General features: G+C 35.6%; 2 protein-coding genes across 2 annotated transcripts; both read left to right on the top strand.

The window, feature by feature from the left end:
• The first annotated feature begins 718 nt into the window (after nucleotides 1-718).
• On the top strand, nucleotides 719-8,730 carry LOC113493434 (protein nessun dorma). Its single transcript, XM_026871422.1, has 10 exons — nucleotides 719-842; nucleotides 1,225-1,405; nucleotides 1,661-1,874; nucleotides 2,262-2,491; nucleotides 2,975-3,135; nucleotides 3,966-4,176; nucleotides 4,665-4,837; nucleotides 5,584-5,691; nucleotides 6,491-6,663; nucleotides 7,000-8,730. The coding sequence occupies exons 2-10, from the start codon at nucleotides 1,225-1,227 to the stop codon at nucleotides 7,091-7,093; spliced, it is 1,545 nt and encodes a 514-aa protein (XP_026727223.1). The 5' UTR covers nucleotides 719-842; the 3' UTR covers nucleotides 7,094-8,730.
• A 3,114-nt stretch (nucleotides 8,731-11,844) lies between these two features.
• On the top strand, nucleotides 11,845-21,660 carry LOC113493425 (luciferin 4-monooxygenase-like). The gene is made up of 11 exons (XM_026871411.1): nucleotides 11,845-12,011; nucleotides 15,169-15,376; nucleotides 15,626-15,818; nucleotides 16,385-16,540; nucleotides 17,045-17,204; nucleotides 17,744-17,878; nucleotides 19,181-19,315; nucleotides 19,725-19,805; nucleotides 19,908-20,054; nucleotides 20,579-20,744; nucleotides 21,310-21,660. The coding sequence occupies exons 1-11, from the start codon at nucleotides 11,916-11,918 to the stop codon at nucleotides 21,435-21,437; spliced, it is 1,605 nt and encodes a 534-aa protein (XP_026727212.1). The 5' UTR covers nucleotides 11,845-11,915; the 3' UTR covers nucleotides 21,438-21,660.
• Nucleotides 21,661-23,054: the final 1,394 nt, after the last annotated feature.

The following is a 23,054-nucleotide window of genomic DNA, read 5'->3' as shown; positions in this document are numbered from 1 at the left end:
GGTAGCAATTTATTTGAGAACTAAACCACAGTGGGGTCATTAAAAAAAAGGAGCTATTTTTATTGTCAACTAATTTTATTTAAGGAAAACAGTGTTCAACAAAACACACTTGACCGTTTTTTTTTTGTTGAATACTGTCGACGATTTTTTTTTTGCGACACAGGACTTTGTACAAGCAAAAGAAAGAAAAACAGATTTGCAACTCGAAGATGTCACCCATCCTATTCTACCACCGTACCAATCGTAGCCGAAACCTCGATGTTCATTTTTTATTTTAACGATGTTTTGTCTTCAAATATCTGGCTTAAGGTAAACCTGTTGCAATTACGAAAGAGAGACGCCCGCGCCGCCGCGCCGCTCTACATCGTGTTATGTGCCGTCCTGCTTAAGGTCATTGTCATTTCAATCTAGAACAATTTACAATTAGATTATCACATAATTGTGATTGATGATGATACTCGCTCTAGAGCAGATCGATAAGGTTAGAGAGGTAACTACCTTAATTTTTATAAATGTAAGACGTATAAAATTTTATTCATACGTGTTGCATGATTTGAATAGAACGGATGAAACCCTTATATTTATTTAAATTTATTGACAAAAAAATTAAAACAATTCTAAACACAACTAAGTCTAATAATTACGACGATGTTTTGGTGCCTCTCAAACGTTTGCGCGTAACGAAACGTTTTGGGATTAGACGTCATTTAAATAGTTTGACATCTTACCAGTTTGAATTTTAAACTTGAGTTAGCGGTCGAACAAAAACAGAACAATTTTATTTTTCCGTGTTACTTGTGTGTAATTGAAGTGTTTTATTACGAATTAAAACGAAAGTAAAGGTAAATGTTGTATTTCTTAGTCGAACATTTGATTTATAATGTATTTCAGGAGCAGTAAGTGTTATTTTAGTCGATGACTCATTGTAACAACTTTTTACCGATGTTTTGAAGGCGTTTTTGGCCTAATTATAACGTTTTAGTTTCTCCAACTCTTATTTATATATTAAAATTGAGGTTTGTAGTGAATGTGATGTTATTAAACCTTATATCATGTACGTTTTGTCAAAGTTTTATCGTTAGCGCACGTTCTATCGATCAGTATTTTACAGAAGACATTCTTAACTAATTGACTTAACCATACTGGGCTTTTACACACAGGATAATAATAATTAGTTCAGAATCGCCTAACAATTTATTAAAAATGTATTTTTTTACATTCCAGATGCCATCAGTGTTTACATTCTCACGCAGTGACAATGAGATCCTGCAAGAACTGTTACGGGTGTTCAGCTCGGGCCGCGGCACCGCCCGGGAGCAGTGGAGCATACAGGCCGAGTTGTTGGTGGAGCCGGTCGGGTGGGACGCACTGTGGAAACTGTCCAAAGAGTTCTGTAAAAAGTTTGGTAGGTTTACTTCTTCCTTACTGTTTTATTTACACTACACTGTGATATGATACAAAACTGGCATTGATCTCACCCCCAATAAGCTTTTAAATGTTTCCATAGTTAAGTTTCTTTAAAGGATACATTTGATTAATTATTAAGACCAGCTAAAATAAAAAAAAGAAAACAAGATATATGATAATGTCTCCTACTGCAAACAAACACCTGTCATATGCGGAAAGAGTTTACTAAATGAACATTAATTAAATTTCACAGAAGTAAGATTCCCCTGTGTTGCCTACGTAACAGTAACATCAGTGGACTTTGAGAATCTCTCAGCGTGTATAGACGTACTGAGTGTTCAACACGAGTCCGTATCACTGCCGGAGAATATAGTAGATGTGCCACTGATTGAGCTCTGGCCGACCACAAAGCAGAGGGAACAATGTATTAATGCGGCGACAACCGCAGAGTTTATTGATCTGTTGAGGTAAGTGTGACATGTCAGATTAAGGTTGTTTTTGAACAGTAAATAAGTTTGGAGATTAATACTCTCGAACTTATTATTCCCGCTCTTAACATTTGACGTTTTTGGAATGAGAAAAGCATGCCTTTGTAGAATATCTAAGTGCCTTCCGCCATGTCTTTAAGACTTATTATTATTATGGAAATAGGACTGCGCAGTACACAGCGTATAGCGTCACCTCGCAATAATGGGGTTTATAGGACCTCTGATCTTTATTACCACCCAAATTGTAATCAACATTTAAAGTATTTAAGTACAACAGACCATGTTGACACATTGGAATCTTGTTGTCTTTCATCCTTATTGAAGTGTGAAGAATGTTATCACATATTTCATGTTCTATTCCCTTAGATTCTACTACACAGACATCTGGATGCCGTGGGACGAGGCAGATGACAAGATCCTCTTACCGAACACGATAGAAGATCGTATGCAACTCTGGTCGGACATGCACAATGGTACAATACCAAATTGTGTGGCCCGCTCCATCACACTACTCAGAAACAGTGCCATTGATGCCCATGAGAAGTTAAGGCAGCTAGACTCGTCGCTGTGTGAGGGTGACTTGGCTAATGATGATGGTAAGTGGACTTTAGGCTCTAGATAGAACAACCACATTTCAACTGCAATCCACGAATTCCCCAATTGTTATCTATACTAGTAGCAGAGTTGGAGCCAAGTTTGAGTCCAGTGTGAATGCTGTTCACACAATTGCAATATAACTGCAAACCCAACTTACAGTCTGATTGCCGACTACAATTAAACTGCTATCTTATACTATTTGATGATTTCTTAAATTAATATTTGAACACTATTCTAGTACACACACTACTGTTATTTTTTTTTGCATTTAATTTTATTGTTAAGTACCACATTTAGTATTTATTTATTCTTGATAATGTTGTTTTAGTCAAAATAAATAAACGTAACTTTATTTTATGATTCTATACTATACCAGTAGATATTTTCTTTCTTTCTAGTGGGCCTAAAACTGCTAGTAAAAGCCCATGTTTTTCAGCCACAGTTTTCGTGTTTGTATGTAATTTGAGGTATTCGTATTTTAGATTCCCTCCTACCACCAAACTACATTTCTTTGTGTGCTGAAATGAATGCCCGCCTGGACGGGCTCATGTCAAAATGGACGTTATACGAGAACTCGCTAATTCGAGAACAGTATCTCGCCAAAGAAAAGTTGAAATGGCAGAAGAATAAGAGTAAGAGGAATGTAAGTATTGATTTCATTTTCTTCTAATATATAAAATTCCCGTGTCACGATTTTAGTTACCGTACTCCTCCGTATTCAGTAGGTCTGAGAATCGGCTAACATCTATTTTTCATACCCCTAAATGATAAGGGTTATATATATATTTTTTATAATGTAGCATTCACTTACTTTTTGTCTACACTAGAATTTGTCCGGAAACTAGAAATAATTTATAAGGCAAAACAACGTTTGACGGGTCAGCTAGTATGATATAATGCTAGTGCCACACTAGTGACTAACGTCAATGCCCATTAGCGTTAAATTATTTAGTTTATTTTTTATGTACCGCCACTTGAGCTCTCGCCTAGCGCTGAACGGCAAAGTGTTAATGCCGTTGTCAAATAATCGCAATAATTAATGGAATTTTTAGTTAGTGTGGCTACAGCATAAGTAATTATTTAATTAATAATGTTTACTCAGGATATCTCGAAACGATGTATGTGTAACTCGAAAGTCCCTGCAAAGAGCCGTTAGGCCACCATAACATTTTTTTTATTATACCTTTACTCCATTTAGGTATTAAAAAAGGTAAACAATCTTATAATAGAGGATCGAAGTCTTGGCGTGTCTTTTTAAGCAAAACACATTTTAAATGACTGATTTATTTCAGTGATATGTTTGATTTTGTAATCTTTATTGTTGCTTTTTTTGTGTTTTAAGTCGCATTTTATTTTAAACTGAGTTCTTTTAACATAAAAGGATGGTCAACCGTTTTTAAATACCTAAACGAAGTACAGGTAATTTATGTGACAGCTTTTTGTGTAAGAATTTAATGCAAATAACCTTTTTAGGTCGTAGCACTATGGCAAGGCGGTTCAATCTTCGAATTTGAAGAGCTCTCAAAGTTCCTAGTCTCCCATTTGACTAGCGAGTACACTCTCAGCGTGATGACGTCAGCAGAAGAAGCATTGGCTCTAGAACCAGAAGAATTAGTTTTATGCAGTAATACTTATAGTCTACCAGAGGTGCCGCTGTCCAATATCAATATTACCAGTTTTAAAGGTATAGTTCATAGTTTTTAATTTACTGTAATATAAAATGATATGAAAATAATTTCTTATTAAATTGTAAGACAGTAAATTGGTAAAGTAAACTCTTTCATTCTGTTTGTCGTGGGACACCTTGTTGACACCCACCTCCTTGGGAGAGGAAGAGGGTAGTGTTAATTAATTTGAACCATGAGTACAATGCCTCCTGCATCTGACTATAGGATGCTAATTTATCATGTAATAACCTCGGAAATGAGGGAATAAAACTTTTTTTGTAGGGACTGATTTAGAATTTAATATTGGTTTTTCAAAATAAAGAAATATTTGCAGAATTTTGTTTTAGGTATAGTGTTCTTAAGGTCAAGGCAGCATTTCATATATTTCTTCGGTTTTATTCGGTATTCCAGCGTAAACGTGAACCTCCGCTTCTTTAGCTAGTAGTGAAATAATCCATACACATGACTTAAACATATAGTTTATGAGCCCATGCCGTGTCCCCAGGAGCGACCCTCCTCGCGTCGGACATGCGGTCGTGCGTGGCGGTGGTGAGCTCGCGGGTGTGGCTGCGCTCGCTGCGGCTGCAGTGCGCCGCCGCCGCCACCGCGCTGCTGGCGCGCGCCGGGGACCTGCGCCTCAGCGACTGCCAGCTCTGCGACCAGCCTGGCAGCGACCAGGTCAGCTACAGTGTAGATTAGATGGGATTTATTTTACACCTTGGAATTGCGGCAATGATTCTTCATACATACAATATTAGGGTACAATGGCGGTCGTGTCGCCAAAACCGATCTTCCAGACAACCTTTGGATGGACAGGAAAAATATCAGTATATACAGAGATAGATGGTGCACTATTGTTAAAAACATAAACGGATACATAACACAGATATAAGAAATAAAATTAATACATACAATAATAAGATAAACACTGTTACACACACTATATAGTATAGATCTATACATTTTATTCTATATTTATTATCTCTATTTTTATTGAACTCCATATGTAGAAAAAGTGTTACATAATGTTAGTAGTACACTATGGACCCTCTAGGGCACGACAATGCAGAAGAGAGGAGGATCTCTAAGTCACATGCACTAAACACACGGACTCACACAAATGCTTGATATAGTAATTATAGTATATAGTATGGAAAACAGGTGTTTATCCTATGCGGAGAAAGAACTTGCGATAGGTCGTGCGTCGTTGGTTGGGCGTGCCTTATTACACTTGGCATTTGTGTAGTCAAACGGTGTTCGGAAAGTTTTTTGAATAGCTCTGGTAAAGTTGCTTTGTTTGTTGTTTATTTTTTTTATACAAAGCCGTTTAATAGGATCTTCGAATTCATTGTATTCTCTACTACTCTCTTCAAAATATCCCTGTAGACTGCTGAACTATGTCTTTATTAATAAAATTATTTCAGAGTGATTTTGCTCAAGGCATTGTGGCGATGTCTGGTGCTAAAATACTAATAGAAGAATGCACGTTTGATAACTTCTACTCTGGCATCGTAGTTCATAAAGGAGCGCAGGTATGTATATTTAAAACCTAAAAGGAATCTTATCTATAGATTTTCTACTAGTATGGGGTCATCCGAAGTAAAAAAATTGTGTCCAAAAGACAATTAAAAAAGATCTCGAATCGACAATATACTGGTAATTAAACGCCTTTTCGCTAGTCAAAGCAATAACGTGTATTGAAGATAATACAAATCTTTTTAAGAGACTTCATTAACGCTTTTCAATACTATATTCGCGAAGCTTATTTGATATAGTAAGACTAGTTTTTGCACTCCTAGGTGGTAACTCCTTGATCATGATCTGACCCAGTTTCGCGAGAGTTAACGTGAACAGGACTAAAATTCGCGTTCAAAGTTTAAGAAAATCGACAGCCGCATTATTTAATTTAATACTTGCTTCACGATAATTTAATACAATAATTTAATTTAATACTTGCTTCACGATAAGTTTCACAAACATTCACCCATTCAAGTAACATACACTAAGGCACCCAGAATTAGAACAAGCGTTCGTAGATTTCGCAAATGCTTGTCATACTAGGGAATCGAACAAGGGACACGTCGCCCACAGTGGGCTAGGCGTGGTGACTTCAACCACTCGGCCATCCGTGCAGCCCTCTAAAATTATCTCATATTTCTACGTACCATATTATTTTATTTATTTATCTGTTAAACTTTTATGTACAATTGTGGTACATGACTTAATACATAACATACCATTATACACACTTAATGCCGCGAGGCATTATCTACCAGTCAACCTTTGGGTATAATAGAAAAGCAGTTGTATCATCATATATTACCTTTACAGGTGGTGTTAAAGAACTGTACGATCAAGAACTGCGGCGTCGGCATACAGATGTACTCCGGATCACGAGTCGAGCTCACTGATACCGAGATCTCAGGCTGCAGCGAGCAGTGCATACGCTGCGAGGTCGACGCCGCGGCGGAAGGAAACGCTGATCATAAGACGAGCACGCTAGGGTGAGACTTATGCGATAATTTTATTTAAAAACATACTATATATTGCAAACAGGCAGACTTACACAAACTCCCATACTACATCAGTCTAAAAAGCTGATAAAAATTAATACGATACTAAATTTTTCAGAAATGTGCGTTTTTGAAATTCAACCCAAAATGTGAGACGGTGAGGTCTAAATTTCTTTGAAATGTGTCTTTGAGATTCGCCCCAAATGATGAGCTTCGATTAAGTTTTATAGCGACGTGTGCCAAAATTACAGTAAACACTTAAGATTTTATGGTTTTTTTTTCTTAGTATGGCTTTTTAACTTATCATGAAATTATTATTGCTCACAGGATGGAGGGGCTAATAGTGAATTCCAGCTGCAAAATTGGTTCAGGCAAGCTACAGGATGAAGTTCTGATCGTTAGACAAGACTCCAACTTATAAACAATAGTGTTAAATGGTTAATTATATACCTTGGTACTGAAAGGCTGATATTTCCAAACCAACCGCGCATCAGGTATCTGATAAATTAGTTCACGACCACGTCAGCATATCTTGATCTGGGTGCCGTATATCCTACAATCCTACTAGCATCATAAACGCGAAGGTGTAGGTCGTAAGGATGTGTGGATGTTTGTTCCTCTTTCACGCAAAAACTTCTGAATGGATTTAAACGAAACTTGGTACACATATAGTTATAACATAGGACAACAGGATCAATTCATAACTATGTTTGTTCATTTCCGATTTGTAGTTGGCGGGCACGCGGGCAACAGCTAGTAAGAGTCGGGAAATCTATTAATTAGTAATAGTATGCATAATATGAATAAGGGCCGATTTTTCAACCGCCAGATAACTTTTATTCGACGAATATCTTTGACGTTTTGACAGTTTTTGTATAGAAAATATGTCAAACGGCCATATTATTTATTCCTCAGATAAAATTTATCTGACGAATGACAAATCGGGCCTAAGTTTTATATTTTTCAGCCTTTCAGGAACAATGGTTAATGTATCCCAGTCATATCCATAATATGTTATTTATTTACAATATGTATGTGCCTTGTTAGATATAACGGTTTTAGAATAAACGTATTTTCTTTTTATTGTTTATATTATATTTTAGTTATACGATTCCGAACGAAATATGCAGTGAAATAGTACAAAGAGTTGCATAAATTTTAGTGATATGATGGGTAGATTGAAATTATACTTTATTTGTATAGGTACTGTAAAGAAAGTTAAACAATGTTGGTGTGTCTTCTTGTCTAAAAATCATCATCATCATGCCCCTGCTGCCCCTGCCCTTATCCCAATAATTATTTGGGGTCTTCGCAACATGTCTTCTCCTTCCATTCCATACCTTTCTATCCGACGTCTTCTCAAAAGAAACATTCTTTGCAGCCATATCGTCTTTCACACAATCCATCCATCGTTTCCTTGGTCGTCCTCTTCCCCTATATCCATCCACATCCATACTCAACACCTTTACCACATGACTTTCATTCCTCCGCATAACATACATACCATGACAGTCTTCTTGTCTAAAAAGTCAGTTAAAAATAAAACGCGATTAAAAACCACGTCAAACGAGATAATCAAATCAAAAATTACACTGAAATATTTCAGTTCATTATTTCTGAATGAAAATCGAGTGACTATCATCACATAATCACAAATGGAGTTTGGATTTCTAATATCTTGTACACCACTTTATAAGCAATACTTTTTATTACCCAATAAATATCTTAATGTTGTCTAGGATAATATGTATAAAGATTTATTAGCGTCTGGAAATAATTCCGGGGATTATTGATAATTTCTATTGCAATCGCAATTATAATATGAATCGACATTTTTTCAGTACTTCTAATATTTAAAAAGTCTTACATCTATGCCCACATAATTCATTTTGACTATTGCGTTGTACCATTATTTTTATTGTAATTTAAATTAGTTAATTATGTTTTTAATTGAGCTTTAACTAACTCTGGTAGATAGTGCCTTTTATGTTATGTTGTATATACTTTAGCAGCTCAAACCGTCATGTTTTGATGTTTTAATAAATTGTCGACAAATTATGTTGGTTCTTTTATTTTTTTGAAAATTCTTAGGTCGATGGCAATAAAAAGAAATACGCTTATCGTCTTTGCAGTGCTCCACTTGTGTTTGTGAATCGTGTGTCCATGAATCTGTCAATCGCATCAACAAATGGGATACTCTCACTAGTTTGCCCCATCATTTGCAACAGAGATTAAATTGAGTATTTGAATAATCGCAAGTAAGAAGGAAGGTACGTGGATATTTTGTTTTACATCCTCCCCCTATTATACATAAGTATATGTATAATGTAAAGGAGGGACTTGCTGTGTGGTACCCGTCCGATAAAAAAAAACGCTTTTTTATTTTTCCGTTCATTTATCCGCACGTTGGTTCGGAATGTCAAACAGTAATGATAGCAGATTATCAAGCTTCTATTATCGAACATTTGATAATTATCACCAACGCAATTATTGATGAGTATTCGGTAAGTTTCTTAAAATGAATACATAAACGCGTAAAGCTGTGTAAAATAGTGATATTTCATTCATTCACCATGAAAACCTACTTTCCACTGAATAGTATCGAAGAGAAATTCACAAAAAATCGCCCTTAGCGAAAAGTTACATTGTAAAAATATTATATTTCACCAAGCTATGTTGCTTATAAGATATTTCAAAATTCATATATATCCGATCAATACGGTTAACGTTCGTTTTTAATCAACTTCAAAACAAGGTTCTCAGTTTGTATGTATGTACATAATTTTTGTTCAGTAGAGTTTGTTATGTTCATTTATAATTTAGTAACAATTATGAACCCTGTCGGGCACAGCATAGAACAATAGTAGGAGAGAGGAGGAAGAGGTTGTTTATTTTGTTCATAACTTAGGTTTGACATCTATTTAAGAAATCACGATACTGCAACATGTTCTATAAATATAATATCTATATTATATACATACTTAATAATCAGTTTGTGTTGTAATATCATTACTCTCCTTATCTTTATGATAAATATTTTATCTTGTTAGACAACTGGGCTGTTGCCCTGCAAGGTGCTATGCCCGCATTACGTTGACTTTTTTAATCTGTTGCAGTAGCTATACAAAATTTTCTTTAAAATACAATTAAAATAGGAGCCGTAAACTCATGTAAAATGCCGCAAGGGGCCACTGTGAGGACCTCTATTCGTATCTACTACTAACTAGATGTTTATTATTCTTTATATTTATAACGTGCCTTTATTACGTTTATAGGGGCAAAAAAGATACCCTTCTTTAACGAAATCCGGTAAAAGTAGCCATTATGTTAATCCAAGGTACCTCCTTAATCCTTCATCAAAATCGGACCAGCGGTTTGGGCGTGAAGAGGTAACACACTCACACTTTAGTACTAATAATACAAGTGTGTGTTAATCTAATTTGTATGGCTAAGCGACGCGTTTGTCATGTTATAAATTGCGACCTTTGACCGCTGCCGCGCTGCCCATGATCATTGAACTTTGCACCATACTCGTGAAGGTACAGGTGCTGTGAGGTGCTGTGGTGACTGGTCGTGTTGCTGACCTTGGACTATAGTCTTAATTACGCGATCAAAGTCCTTTTTTGTGATGAGGTGGAAATCCTTATGCAATTCCTTCGTACCGCGGTAGGCAAAGGCTATGTGGGATTCTTACTCACCGGCTATAGGTAAGAACCGGACCTTCTCGTCTGCTCGTTGTAGGTATGTGATTGTATTGAGCGCGCGATTAAGCTTATTCCATAAAAGAGCCGTCTGAACAGGTTTCATGTTACTTTCTTTGAGAAAGTAAGTTAGTCTTGCCAAAATACTATCTTTACATGTCAAGTTAGGATCGGTTAGCCGTTTGGCACCTATATGTCTGGATTTGGTGACCTATAGGTACCACGCTCGACGTATCGCGGGTTCGATCCCCGCGCAGAACAGGCATTGTGACTTAAAGTCGCGTCTGTGAAACCCTCTACGACAAGGATTAAATACCTTAATGCGAAATCGGTTTACAAGACAAGGAATAGAAAATAGAAGACCGTTTACCCTTCTTGTTTGGAACAAAATAAAAAATCTTTGATAGGATACAAAATGAAAAACCTTTAATACTCATAATGTTGCCCAAAATTTGAAATTAGAGATTTTATGAGACCATTTTAATCGGTTAATATTTTTATTCACAAAATTATGAACATTGAAATATACTAAACAAAATTTTGTTATAAAAGAAAGAAAAAATTAAATACCAAGAAAATTCGCACTGTCGTATTTTTGTTGTAAACTTAAATCAAAACAGAAATACTCTAGTGCGACCTACTTAAATACCAGTAAAACAGTCGTTTCAATTATAGATTGAAAAAAAATCAATTCTATTATCAAACATCAAATAATATGTTATATCTTATCGCACATATAAGTCTTAATTGATAAGTAAAAGTCGTGAAAACTCGTGTATTGTGATACAAAGAGACCGCAACACAACATGCGTCTGCATACTAGACATCTAATCAACTACTGGCATCAGCATCGGTCACGATCACGAATCACAATCGTAACGCTGATGTTGTGGTCAGTGCATACTATCAGATGGGATGGCAATGGATAAATTTATCGATTAAAGTTTAAACAAAACATTTACTACATAGAAATGATGAAGACGTAGCGACATCGAGTAGATGAAAGGTACATTATTCAAAAATTGACGGTGACCCTCTAATTTGTTTTAACTTCAGGGCGAAAATGACGGCGCCAGCGAGATCGCTCAACTAAAAATCATGTAGATACGTCGCGATGATGTACTTAACTAACGAATGATTTTATTTTGAGAAAATTAAACGCTGTAATTCCTTTCGTTGATCATCGATCATTCGGCTTAGTGGTAGATTTACCCGAGACAAATGTAACAGCGGGCGAGTCCGATGCATTAAATTTTGTAATGTAGTTACTATTATTATTATCCGGGCGAGTCGACTACTAAGCCGATCATTCAGCCCTTATTTCGATTGGGTACCTTTTTAATTTCATATTTTTTGCCGTCCCATGCCGGTGTGCACTGACCATTATGATCGCAAAATTCAGTTCTTGATTGCGAAGTTTGCCAAGATGGCTTCGTGTCTTATCCGATGTTGTCGACCCGCTATAAGTTTGTAAAGATTCGGTTTATTAGTCATTTGTCGTACGTTGTCGGGCTGTGACGTGTGGTGTTGATTCCGGGCAAAATGCGGTTTAATATGTTTGACGTGAAGAATGAGAATTATCATCTCGGACATTTAATTTTTGATGGGTTGAGGGCTCGTCCTAATGCTATTTGCCAGGTATGTTTTGATAACTTTTTTTAAAAGGTTTTTGTTTGTCTGGTACATACATACTCTGCGTTCGTAATCGTCAGTGTTTTTTGTCACAATGACCTTAATGTTTTTAACAACAATAGTTATCTTTTAGTTTTATTAATCGCTTTATAGTAGTTCTGGACATAACAAACACCAAATTATAGCATGCTATTAAAGTGTTCACTCTTTTTGGAACCGCAAACTAGAGTAATTTATGTAACGTTTATGAAGGAGAAGTACTAGCAATATATTCTTTAATTTATCGACTATTTATTAACATCAAGTAAAATTTCTTAAATGATTAACGTGATTCGTAAAGATTTCTCGGACCTTAAACCACTTTTATTATAATTACTTTTCATTCAAATATCCTTCGATTACATTTATCCGAGTTGATGACAAGCTGAAGAATTAATGGAGTAAAAACTATTTTCTTGGTACTTACAACTGTATCAATGTGTCTACCTATCTTTATAAGTCGTAGGTACTTTTGTAAACTGCACAAGGTACCTACCTGTATTTATCTAGAGTTTGCGCTGGCTACGACCATATTGCTAAACTTTTAACAAAGTGAAGTTACTATACTGTTTTTTACTACAAAATCAACACAATGGCCTTTTTAAAAACGACGATCGTATTGTATTTTTGTGACACTGGCAGATTCATAAACATTTAAATCATGCACGAAGAACATGCAGAATTTAAGCAAGCATTTGTGGATCACTCAAATGTTTGTCTTATTTTGGATAGGATAGTAGGCCGATGAATAAATGAAATTTGTCTTAAAGTGATAATTTTCGCATCCTCTTAAGATTTTTTTTAAGCAACAATTGGGAGTTCATTACGGGACGGTACACTCAAGGTCAATACAATTAACTTCCAATAATTGTATTGGCAAAAGGCTTAACAGAAAAGGAATAATTTCAAATTTAATCCAATTGATTCATCGGCCATTGTAAGTAGCAGAATCGGGGCCCATTTAAGGCCTTTTGAAGTATTATAATATCCCAGACGCAGCTTAGGTTGGGAACATAAAAAAGATAATTGTTTGTAATTTTGCTTATCATCTCTTTTCTGTTATAAACAGTTTTTATGCTTACTATCTACTTCTAGAGAAGTAAGCTTCATTATTGCTTTATAGATGTTTAATAATAAAAACGGTCAAGTGTGAGTTGGACTCGCGGTCCCCTACGACATCGACAGGGTTAAGAAAAACAAATTGGTAACCAATCAAGTTTATGACAGTACCAACCGTTGTTTTAACTCGATTCCCATATATATTATTAGTTGTTCTAGCAGCAAAGAGAATTCATGATCTGTCAAAGTTTGAGCTGTGTAGATATCACGGTTCATGAGATGGCCTGGTGACAGATAGACGGACAAACAACTGAGCCTTAGTAATAAGATTTAGTCTTTACCTTTTGGATACGGAACCATAAAAATAATGTAATTGCTAGTCATATAATAAGTAATATTATTTTACCTTAGATTATGATAACATGGTAGTTTCCAAAGCCTTTGAATACATGGACTTGGATATTTGTTAGCAAAACACTCATTCTGAGTGTTTATTACAACTTTGTTGCTATTTTATCTCTTATTAAAACATTATTTCCTACGCTCAACAGTAAATAAATAGATATGTTTCAGTGTTTAGACGCGAATATACGAAAGGGAAAGAGGGTACCACAGGGTTCAAATATGGGTTCTTTTCTTTCGTAATCCTAATTATGGCGACAGATATAAGGAAGGATTTGTAAGGAATACTGTTCAGACAGATTTCATATTATTTTGCATATATAAACTATTGCTGCAAAATACGCGGCATAGAACCCAAAAGTAAAGAAAATATGTATAAAAATATAGAAATATCATTGATATCAGTCATAACATCAATAGATACTTATTCAATAACTATATTCTTTTATACAGAAAAAGACTTCCACACTAAGAAATTAAATCCCTGTACCACAAACACTTAGGCCCATGCACAAAGACACCCAGACTTCGGACAAGCATTCGTGATTAACACAAACGCTTCGCACGCGGGAATCGAACGCGTGACACGTCGCGTTAAGTGGGTTTGGCGTGGTGAACTCAACCACTCGGCTCTCTGTGACTGTTTACTACTATCAACTGCTTACTTACATTTTTTTATCGACCGAAAAGACTTAGACCCAACCGGAGACCTTAATCATGAGCGCACAGCATGACGCAGCTCGCGAGTCCAACGTCAATTTATTGTAATAATATCCTTTTAATTAGCTAATTAGTAGGTCTTTCGTTGTATCTATATGCTAGTAATATATCCGTAATTAAAAGATTTATGTTATCAAAGTATATCGAAGATCGTATCTAAAGTTTTCTTAGACCTATCAACTATTCATTAAATGCCTACGACACATTTTTAATTAATCAGTTAAGTACGAGCTTATTAATTATCTATTAATTCTGGTTATCTTATCAGTTTCTAATTTTAAGTTGTAATTTTCCATAAAATTCAATAGTGTCAAAATCAAAACTTTGTATTTCCAGTAGACCATTTTCCAGGCACTTTCAAACCGTTACAATGATGTCTCTAGTTGCACGGTTCCAAAGTGTCATTCTTATGAAGAAGAACCGGCAGTATATACATATACCTGTCCTTACCACTAATATCTCTTGGATATTTTGATCAGTTGATGACAATTTTTATGTGGACCGCCGCACGGAGTTCCGTATCGCTGTTCAGGCTCATTACTAACTTTAACAACTATACTAACTACGGTTTATACAGTTAAAATCACAACCACAATATTGAGTTCTGTATTATTAGATTTTAAGACCTTAATGTACATTATGGAACGCAATAAATAATTGAGTATTGAGTTGACTTGCCAATGTTGATGCAATTTTATTGATTACCAAAGGTTTTTTTTATAGTCCTTGATATTTTCTGTCAATGCTATAATTCTAATTCACTTGAATCTTTAAATATCTTGAGCACTTATAATTACATGGGTGGCCTAATAGAAAGCAAAGCAATAGACCGGGCTCTGTGGCGTTTCTTGAAAGAACCATAATTCCAGCAGAGGACTGCAATTATCTGATGATGAAGGCCACAATAGGTCTTCTCTAACAGCTCTCTATCTGTCTATTCCAGATTGATGCAGCCACAGATAAGAGTGAGACGAACGCATCAGTCCTGTCTCGCTCCATCCAGCTGGCGAGATGTTTCCGCAAGTTCGGCGCCAAGCCCGGCTTCCGCCTGGCTCTAGGCGGTAACAACCACCTGGACTTGCACATTCCATACTACGCTGCACACTTTAATGGCATGCCAGTTACTGGCGTTGATCCTCATTTTAAACTTAGTAAGTTTTATTAATTTCAAAATTAGCCACTTATAATAGGACACTTAAAAAAGAACCTAAACTATTCTATAGATAGATAGAAAATTCGCTTGTAGACATGACACTAGGCTAAATGGGCTGCAGTAGACCATTCAAAATAGAAACGAAATAGGAAGTGCACACTGCAGGTGTACTGAATCCAGTGTCACCAAATTTAATGGCGGTTTTATCTTATAATTTCCCAAGACTAATATTATCTGCACTTTCCAGATCAACTGAAGACGTTATTCAAGATTTGCGAGCCAGACATAGCGTTTTGTGAGAAGGACATGTTTGATACGTATGTGAATGCAGCCAAAGATCTAGGACTCAATGTTAAGATCGTGCACTATGGTGAAGGCGAGGACTCGATGGCTAAGTTTATCGAACAGTACGACGATGGGCAAAAAGACGAAGAATTCCTGTAAGTCACTTCAGGTTTTACTCCATGTGGTAAATACTTTTAACAGAACAACGCAATAGCCTATTCTGCAGATTCTGTTCTTGTTGTCCATATAAAATTTTCAGGAGCTAATAACAATTATGCACGGGAAACTTATTTTTCATTGACAATTTCAATTAAGTATAAAAGAGCAGACCTATAATTGAAATATTGTTTATGCAATGCACATTTCTGTCTTTAAGAAAGTAATATTCTCTTCCTTTCATATAAAGTTTGATCTGTTACTATCAATATCGGACAGAGATATTAAACAATCATATGAAATTCAATAATTGATCATATTTTTTTAAACATCTTTACCAAACAAAAATTAAATCTTTACTTGGCGGAATTAAAACGCAAAAGTTAAATCTCTCTCAAAAACAATCGTCACATGCACAGCCACTCCCAGACTCAGAACAAGCATACGTGGATCAACAAGACTATCACGCGATACGTTGCGCTCAGTCAATTTGGCGTGGCACGTGGTGACTTCTAACACTTAGGTACCAGTACCGTCAAATCATGGTTTAATGTTTACCTTTCAGACCGGCGATATTCGACCTGGACAAGATATACGCGTGGATGGTGAGCACGGGTGGAACCACCGGCGTCGTCAAACTAGCTGCCTTCAAACATAAGGCGTTACTGCGCAGGACCATGGCGTTCAAGGCCTTGCAGGAGAAATATGAAAAACAGGAACCGTAAGTAGCTTCATAATATATAGGGATGATGAAATCTGGGTGTAAGAAGTAAAAATGTTTTTAGTTCTTCAGATGGATATCATTAGTATTATTAAACGCATAGTTTCCCCACTGCTGGGCCACCTCTCTCTCCTTTCTAGTGTGTCCCAATCCTTCATGTAAGATTCGATCTCATCACGCTTGGGTCTACTACGGAGTCTTTTAATAGATCGATGAATAAAAAATAAAAGACACTTAATTTCCTTATCTGAACAATAGAAATTCAAAAAGGTAAACTGCTTACAAGTCTAGGAGTAGAGATCCTTACCCTACACATCTATATGGCAGAAAATTCATTTTAAACTTACAAATCGAAATGAAATGCCTTTTCCATACATTAGATTGCTTTGGAAATGCCACTTGGCTACCTAAATGAATAGAAAAAGAGTATCCAAGATTTATCATCTCCCATCTCAACTTCCTACAGTTTTTCTCATAGTTTCTCAATATTATCTTCTTTCCCAGCCCAGAAGCTCCAAACAAGATAGCTCTGAACCTGTCCCCGGTGCAGTGGGTGTCCGGGTTCTACTACGCGGCGACCATGCACGTCGCCCGAATGACCAAGCTCATGACATCGGCTCCGAGCTCAGTTGACCACATCATCGATGTTATCAATAAGTATAAGGTGAATATAGAAAGTTTTAAAAAAGAAAAAATGCTTTAATCCTGGCTACACGTATTATTACGGTTCGAACTTTGCGCAGGATAGGGATCTGTGTGAACCACAAGTGTCTGTTCTTAGTCTGAGTTGTTTGTTTGCATGTGACTTGAATGTTAGTTAACCTCCTGCGTGACAAGGATTGAATACCTAAGTGTTTAAGTCGTTTTTTTTTCAAGCCTTAATATCTCTATCAAGAATAGTTCTAGTTTTCTGTTAAATCCCTTAATTCCGTATTTATTTGAATACCCGTTTACTCTTTTTTTGAGTAAGTCTTTTTTCGGGACCATTCTGTTTAGATTTTAGGAAGTCTATACCAAAAGGCATACCGAACTTAGGGAACTCTTGTAGCCAAGTGTATCTTCACTAATCGAAGGCTTTTATTATTCGTTAAATATTTTCCTACTCCTTCTTTTACTATTTCTGATGGACTTACAATTATGAGCTTGTGTGGGTAAAATATATTATTGTCTATTCTTTATTAACCATTTTACCTATGATTCCAGCCAGTAACAGCGTTCATGAGTCCTTCAGTTGCTACCGCTCTAATAAAGAGCAAGAAACCGTGTGACATGACATGCTTCGACGCTTTCGTTGTCTCGGGAGGGAAGGTTCGGAAAGAGCTGCTTCTTCAATTGAGAGTGAGTTGAAATTATTTGTTTTGTACACTAATATAAGAGAAGAATAGGATTGTCGACGCACTAAATATCGTTGAATGAAAAAAAAAAATGAAATATTTAGAAGCTGAATTTAAATAATCAGCAGCAATATTATTTAAATTCAGCTTCTAAATCAGGTTAAATGATTATAATCGAACGGTATTCAAAGATAACACGAAAATAAAATAGAATATTTATTCGAAATAGAACGTATAGAAATAAAACCTGCCTGATTCGTAATACTTCATTCAATAATGGAACAAAATCGTAAAATATTGTTCTAATTGCAAAACGTTCCGTTAATCCAAAGATCATTGTTTGGACTTTATACTGTACCTACTCGATGTATCATCAGGTCAGCAAACGTCATCAGAATTGAAAAAAAACACTCATGTTTCATATGGTACCATAAAAAATGATAATAACACAACGAGTACATTACATTTTTCGTTGTCTTGTTCCGTAACCGAGGGGTAAAAACAGAACCCAATTAGCCCCCATCAAAATTTCATCAAGTTTGACTTGTTGTTTCAAGTCTGTATGTGTTGTTAAAACAATATTGTGTTATATACTTTCCTACCGGATCTAGTCTAACGAGGTAAACATAAATATCTCTAACACAAATATTTAAACAAAAAGATTACATTTATTATTTGACTTTGAGCTCGTAAGAAAAGTGCGGCCGATGTTACTTGGCTGTTCGGAAAATAGATAAAATATTATTAGAGCGAGATCGAAGTATCTATCTTTGTGAGAGAGAGATGGAAATATTTTGTAGCTCTTACTCGACGTGCCTATTGTAGCAATTAATTATTAACAAGTCTGATGTTTTATGTTTCAAAAGGTTAATGATCTTTTTCGTGACCTAGTAAAATATACTATACCGACTTGTTGAGAAATAAATATGTCTGTCTAATCTCTGGAAATGCTGGTCCGATGTATAAAATAATTTATGCCATGAGGTAGCCATTTTCGTGAGGAATTATAAGCTATAATTAATTTGAGTCGTGTATTCAACTCCAAATCTATTTAATAATGCCATTTTAAAAAATCCTTACTTTGTAGGTACGCGGACAAGTGCAACAGCTAGTTAAAGAATAAAATAACCTTGTAAATTTATATTAGCTTCCAAATTATGTTCCAGAATACATACACTCAAGGTTCTACGCTGCCATCGGATAATATTTAAAATAAAATAAATGATACGATTCAAACCTCAGACAACCACGAGCCTGCGTCTTCTGTTTTGTAGGCAAATAAAAAAAACATATTTGGTATTTACAGGAAAGGATGCGACCTAACGCTTTGGCATTTGAATTCTACGGGCAGACAGAGAATCTGGGCCCCGTGTTACACCAGGACCTGAAAGGACCTCTCGGAAGCTGCGGGCGGGAGCTACCTGGGTTGTGTGAAGTTAAGGTAACAATAGAACGATCATTTTTACTATTCCAGCCTTTTCTAGTGTTTCCCTGACTGCTATACCGTGCGCAGAGGGTTCAATATACTCCGCAAAACTTAATTTTTAGAAGCAATGGTGAGAATGTTTTTTATTAAATGCTGAATATTCGACTTACTCCGAAAAGAGCTGATGAAAATTTTGAGCGGAAAGATCATATATTAAATTATCTAATATATAAAATTCCCGAGTCACGATGTTAGTTACCGTACTCCTCCGAAACAGCTTTACCGATTTCTTACCAAATTTTATACGTGTATTTTTCATACCCCTAAGTGATAAGGGTCGCTGAGATCATCGACTGTTAGGTGTTACCAACGTAGTTCGCCGGAACAGCTAGTTTACTATAAAATGTATGTTCATGGTTTTCAGCTAGTCGATCCAGACACGAAGAGAGTGATAACAGAACCTAATGTTCCCGGAGAAATCTGGACAAAGGGAGCCGTTTTTACTGTGAGTATCACTAATCATCAATTTTATTATCACAAGTAAAGCTTACATAGATCGCAATGACATCCATGCAGATCCTCCTTATTTACTTGGATTTTTTTCCAGGAGTATTACAAAAACCCTGAGGAAACTGCGACGTCGTTCTCTGAGGACGGCTGGTTTAAAACCGGAGATGTTCTGTACAAGGATGAGGAGGGCTACTACTACTTCGTGGAGAGGGTCAGGATGAGGATCAAGTTCCACAACTACCACGTAAGTATACTTCTAGGTTACTCTTCAGTTATTAAACCCCGACGTAAAAAGATGGGTGTTATAAGTTTGACGTGACTACCTGTCGCTCTTTCTGTGGCAAACTACCGAACGGATTGAGTGATAGCAATTTAATTGGTATTTTATTAAACGAGAATTGTGTGCGAAAGATCTTTAAAAATATTTAAGCTGTTTCAAAGTTGTGGGGGGTTTCAAATGGATACTTAAATGAATACGCACTGAAATAAAATATTGATGGCTTAAACAAAAGAGTTCTTAGCTTCGTTTCGTTCGTCGCGCAAAAAGTGTATCATTTACTACATCTGAGCATTTGCAATTCTGCTAAAGATGATTTGTCATGTGACATATTGTCTTTTTTATCTTGTTACCTATTTATCATGCCGATGGATCGATGACCTAAATGGTTGTGGCGCAACTTGGGGGAAGCCTTTGTCTAACAGTTGCCCTCGACAGACTGAATTGATCTGAAAAATTGGATGTTAACTAAATAACCTTGTCATCCACAGATCATTCCTTCGGAAGTGGAGGCAGTGATATTGCAGCACCCCGGCGTGTACGAGGTGAGCGTCACCAGCATACCGGACGAGGACGATGGCGAGCACATCGTGGCGTGCGTCGTCAGGAAACCAGGAGCTGACGTCACGGCGGCTGAGATTAAGGAGATCGTTGCAAGTATGTACTGCACACCTAATTAGTTGTTTGTTGGGACCTAATTAGGAATATGTAACTAAAGTGTATCAAGTAACATTTCTTTGGATGAGTTTTTTTTTAAAGACTCAGTTTATTAAATTAAAACAGGGTAAAACAGAATCTTGTTTATGAGGGTCCGCCTTTTGTCTTTCGGAGCGTAAGTCACCAGGCTGTATATTATGAAAAGTGATAGCTAGACTCTTGAAATTTTCACTCAGAGAACGAGAAAATGTATTTTATTAAAAAAAAAACTAAATACCCCCGTTTAAATTGTCACTCCATTCAAATTATCAAAATCGCTACAGCTGTTTTTATAGTAGTAAATTGCATTATTATCGGGCTTAAAACTACCCTGAAAATATCAGCCTGCTAACTTATCGAGAAGCGCCTCAAAATGGAGTCACAAAAATCCAACTGGAACGACAAACAAACGTACAAACAAGAAAGTGAGTGAATAAAAACGAGGGAAAAGTTAAGATCGAGCTTATTCTCCAGCCCCTTGACCGTTTCTTTTCAATAAAAATCTATATCGTTACTATTTTCGCAGGTAACCTATCCGATTCCCAGAGGTTACGAGGGGGAGTCGTGTTTTTGGACCAACTGCCGATGACGTCAACGGGAAAGATTGCTCGCGGCCATCTTCGAGAGTTTGTCCTCACTGCGAATAGAGAATAATAATAATTATAATCTAACTAATTCAAGTAAAAAAATAAAGCTCAAGTGGCCGAAGACTACTTCTAGAGAGAGATAGCGCTCTACAAAGCGTAGAGGATCGTCCCTCTTCCACAATTGTGAAACTACCTATTTTAAAGACGATGGTTACGTGTTTAAATGACATTTCAAAATTCAATACTAGATTTATTATATAAGGCATTGTCTCATAGAATATAATAAAAAATGAAAATGAAATAATGTTGACGTATCTAAAAGTTTACTTTATTGTTATTAATTTTAAATGTATTTAATATATAATTAATTAATTTGAATAAAACGGTTGGGATCTTTTTTATTTTATTTTAATTAAAATGAATTTATAAGTTGTTAACTGTCTTTGTTTTATAATTGAACGTAAATAGATAGCGATTCGCGATGTAACAAAATATTTTTTTATTACAATAAATAGTAAATAAAATAGGGTAAATTGACTAAATCTAATACTACGAGTATAAAACTGTTGGACTAACGATTAAGACTTCCAAAAAATATTGAATACTTGTTTTTCATTGCCTCACATCGTTAACAAGTACCGTCATAACCAACAGAACTCTTACTCAATCTCACTCTTTTATCCGTGTTTTATATTGCCAGAAGTACTTACTGTGAGATGAATTTATAAAAGTGTTTTCTTTTTATGTCTTTTTGTATTATTAATCTAATTTATTTATTGCTTATATTGTATTGCTGTAAACACCGCCGTCGTAATGATATAAATAAATATCAAAATCAAAATCAAAATCAAAAAGTTTTTATTTCAAATAGGCCGTATCTCAGGCACTTTTAAAACGTTATATTACTGACTCTAGTTGCACGGTTCCAAAGTGTCATTCTTATGGAGAAGAACCGGCAAGAAACTCCATAAGTTACTCTTTTCAAAATAAAATTTTACAGTAGCATTTTACATTAAAATGAATGTCTGCAAGAACAGCGTAAATTAGCAAAACAAGTATCAAATAGCAAAATGTTAATGATTTTCTATAAAAAACTGACCTCCAGAGAAGAAAAATAAAATAACGTTACAATGAAGTAAGTTTTGCTGAGGTTTACACTGTTGATACATATACAAAGCACATTTCACAAAAAAAAAAGGAAAACAATAATAATTTAATGATAATTTTACATAATCTAAATATGTAGTCCTAATCAAATCCTTAACAGGAATGTCAAGGCATGTCATAGCTTCTATGAATAGAGCTGTGGCTAAACTAATAGTAGATAACAAGGAAAATAAGATAATGATCTAGTAGACCGCCAGGGAGACCACATGTACAGAGATAATACTAAGTCCACGCGCGTTTATCATTTATATAATCACTAATTTTATAGTACGCTTTCTTTACCAGCATAGATTTAACGGTATTTTTAAACTTGTTTAATGGTAAACTGGTTATAGTATCTGGCAATTTATTATAAAATCGAATAGAATTCCCTAGGAAAGATTTGGCGTTTGTTTTGGATAACCTAAATCTTGGAACTACTAGTTTATTTTTATTTCTCGTATTTATGTTATGGAAATCACTATTTACACTAAAATTATGCAAGTTTTTCCGAACGAACATGAGATTCTCCATAATA

Source organism: Trichoplusia ni, chromosome 1 (genome assembly GCF_003590095.1).
Source record: "Trichoplusia ni isolate ovarian cell line Hi5 chromosome 1, tn1, whole genome shotgun sequence".
Lineage (NCBI taxonomy): Eukaryota > Metazoa > Arthropoda > Insecta > Lepidoptera > Noctuidae > Trichoplusia > Trichoplusia ni.
This window is presented reverse-complemented; position numbering and strand designations above follow the sequence as displayed.

Excerpts from the sequence above, each read along its gene's own strand:
- LOC113493434 (XM_026871422.1), top strand. The coding sequence starts at position 1,225 with ATGCCATCAGTGTTTACATTCTCACGCAGTGACAATGAGATCCTGCAA. Across the intron at positions 2,492-2,974 it reads TGACTTGGCTAATGATGATG|ATTCCCTCCTACCACCAAAC; the intron begins GTAAGTGGACTT and ends TTCGTATTTTAG. Across the intron at positions 6,664-6,999 it reads CATAAGACGAGCACGCTAGG|GATGGAGGGGCTAATAGTGA; the intron begins GTGAGACTTATG and ends TATTGCTCACAG.
- LOC113493425 (XM_026871411.1), top strand. The coding sequence starts at position 11,916 with ATGCGGTTTAATATGTTTGACGTGAAGAATGAGAATTATCATCTCGGA. Across the intron at positions 17,205-17,743 it reads ATGTTATCAATAAGTATAAG|CCAGTAACAGCGTTCATGAG; the intron begins GTGAATATAGAA and ends CTATGATTCCAG. Across the intron at positions 19,806-19,907 it reads CAAAGGGAGCCGTTTTTACT|GAGTATTACAAAAACCCTGA; the intron begins GTGAGTATCACT and ends ATTTTTTTCCAG.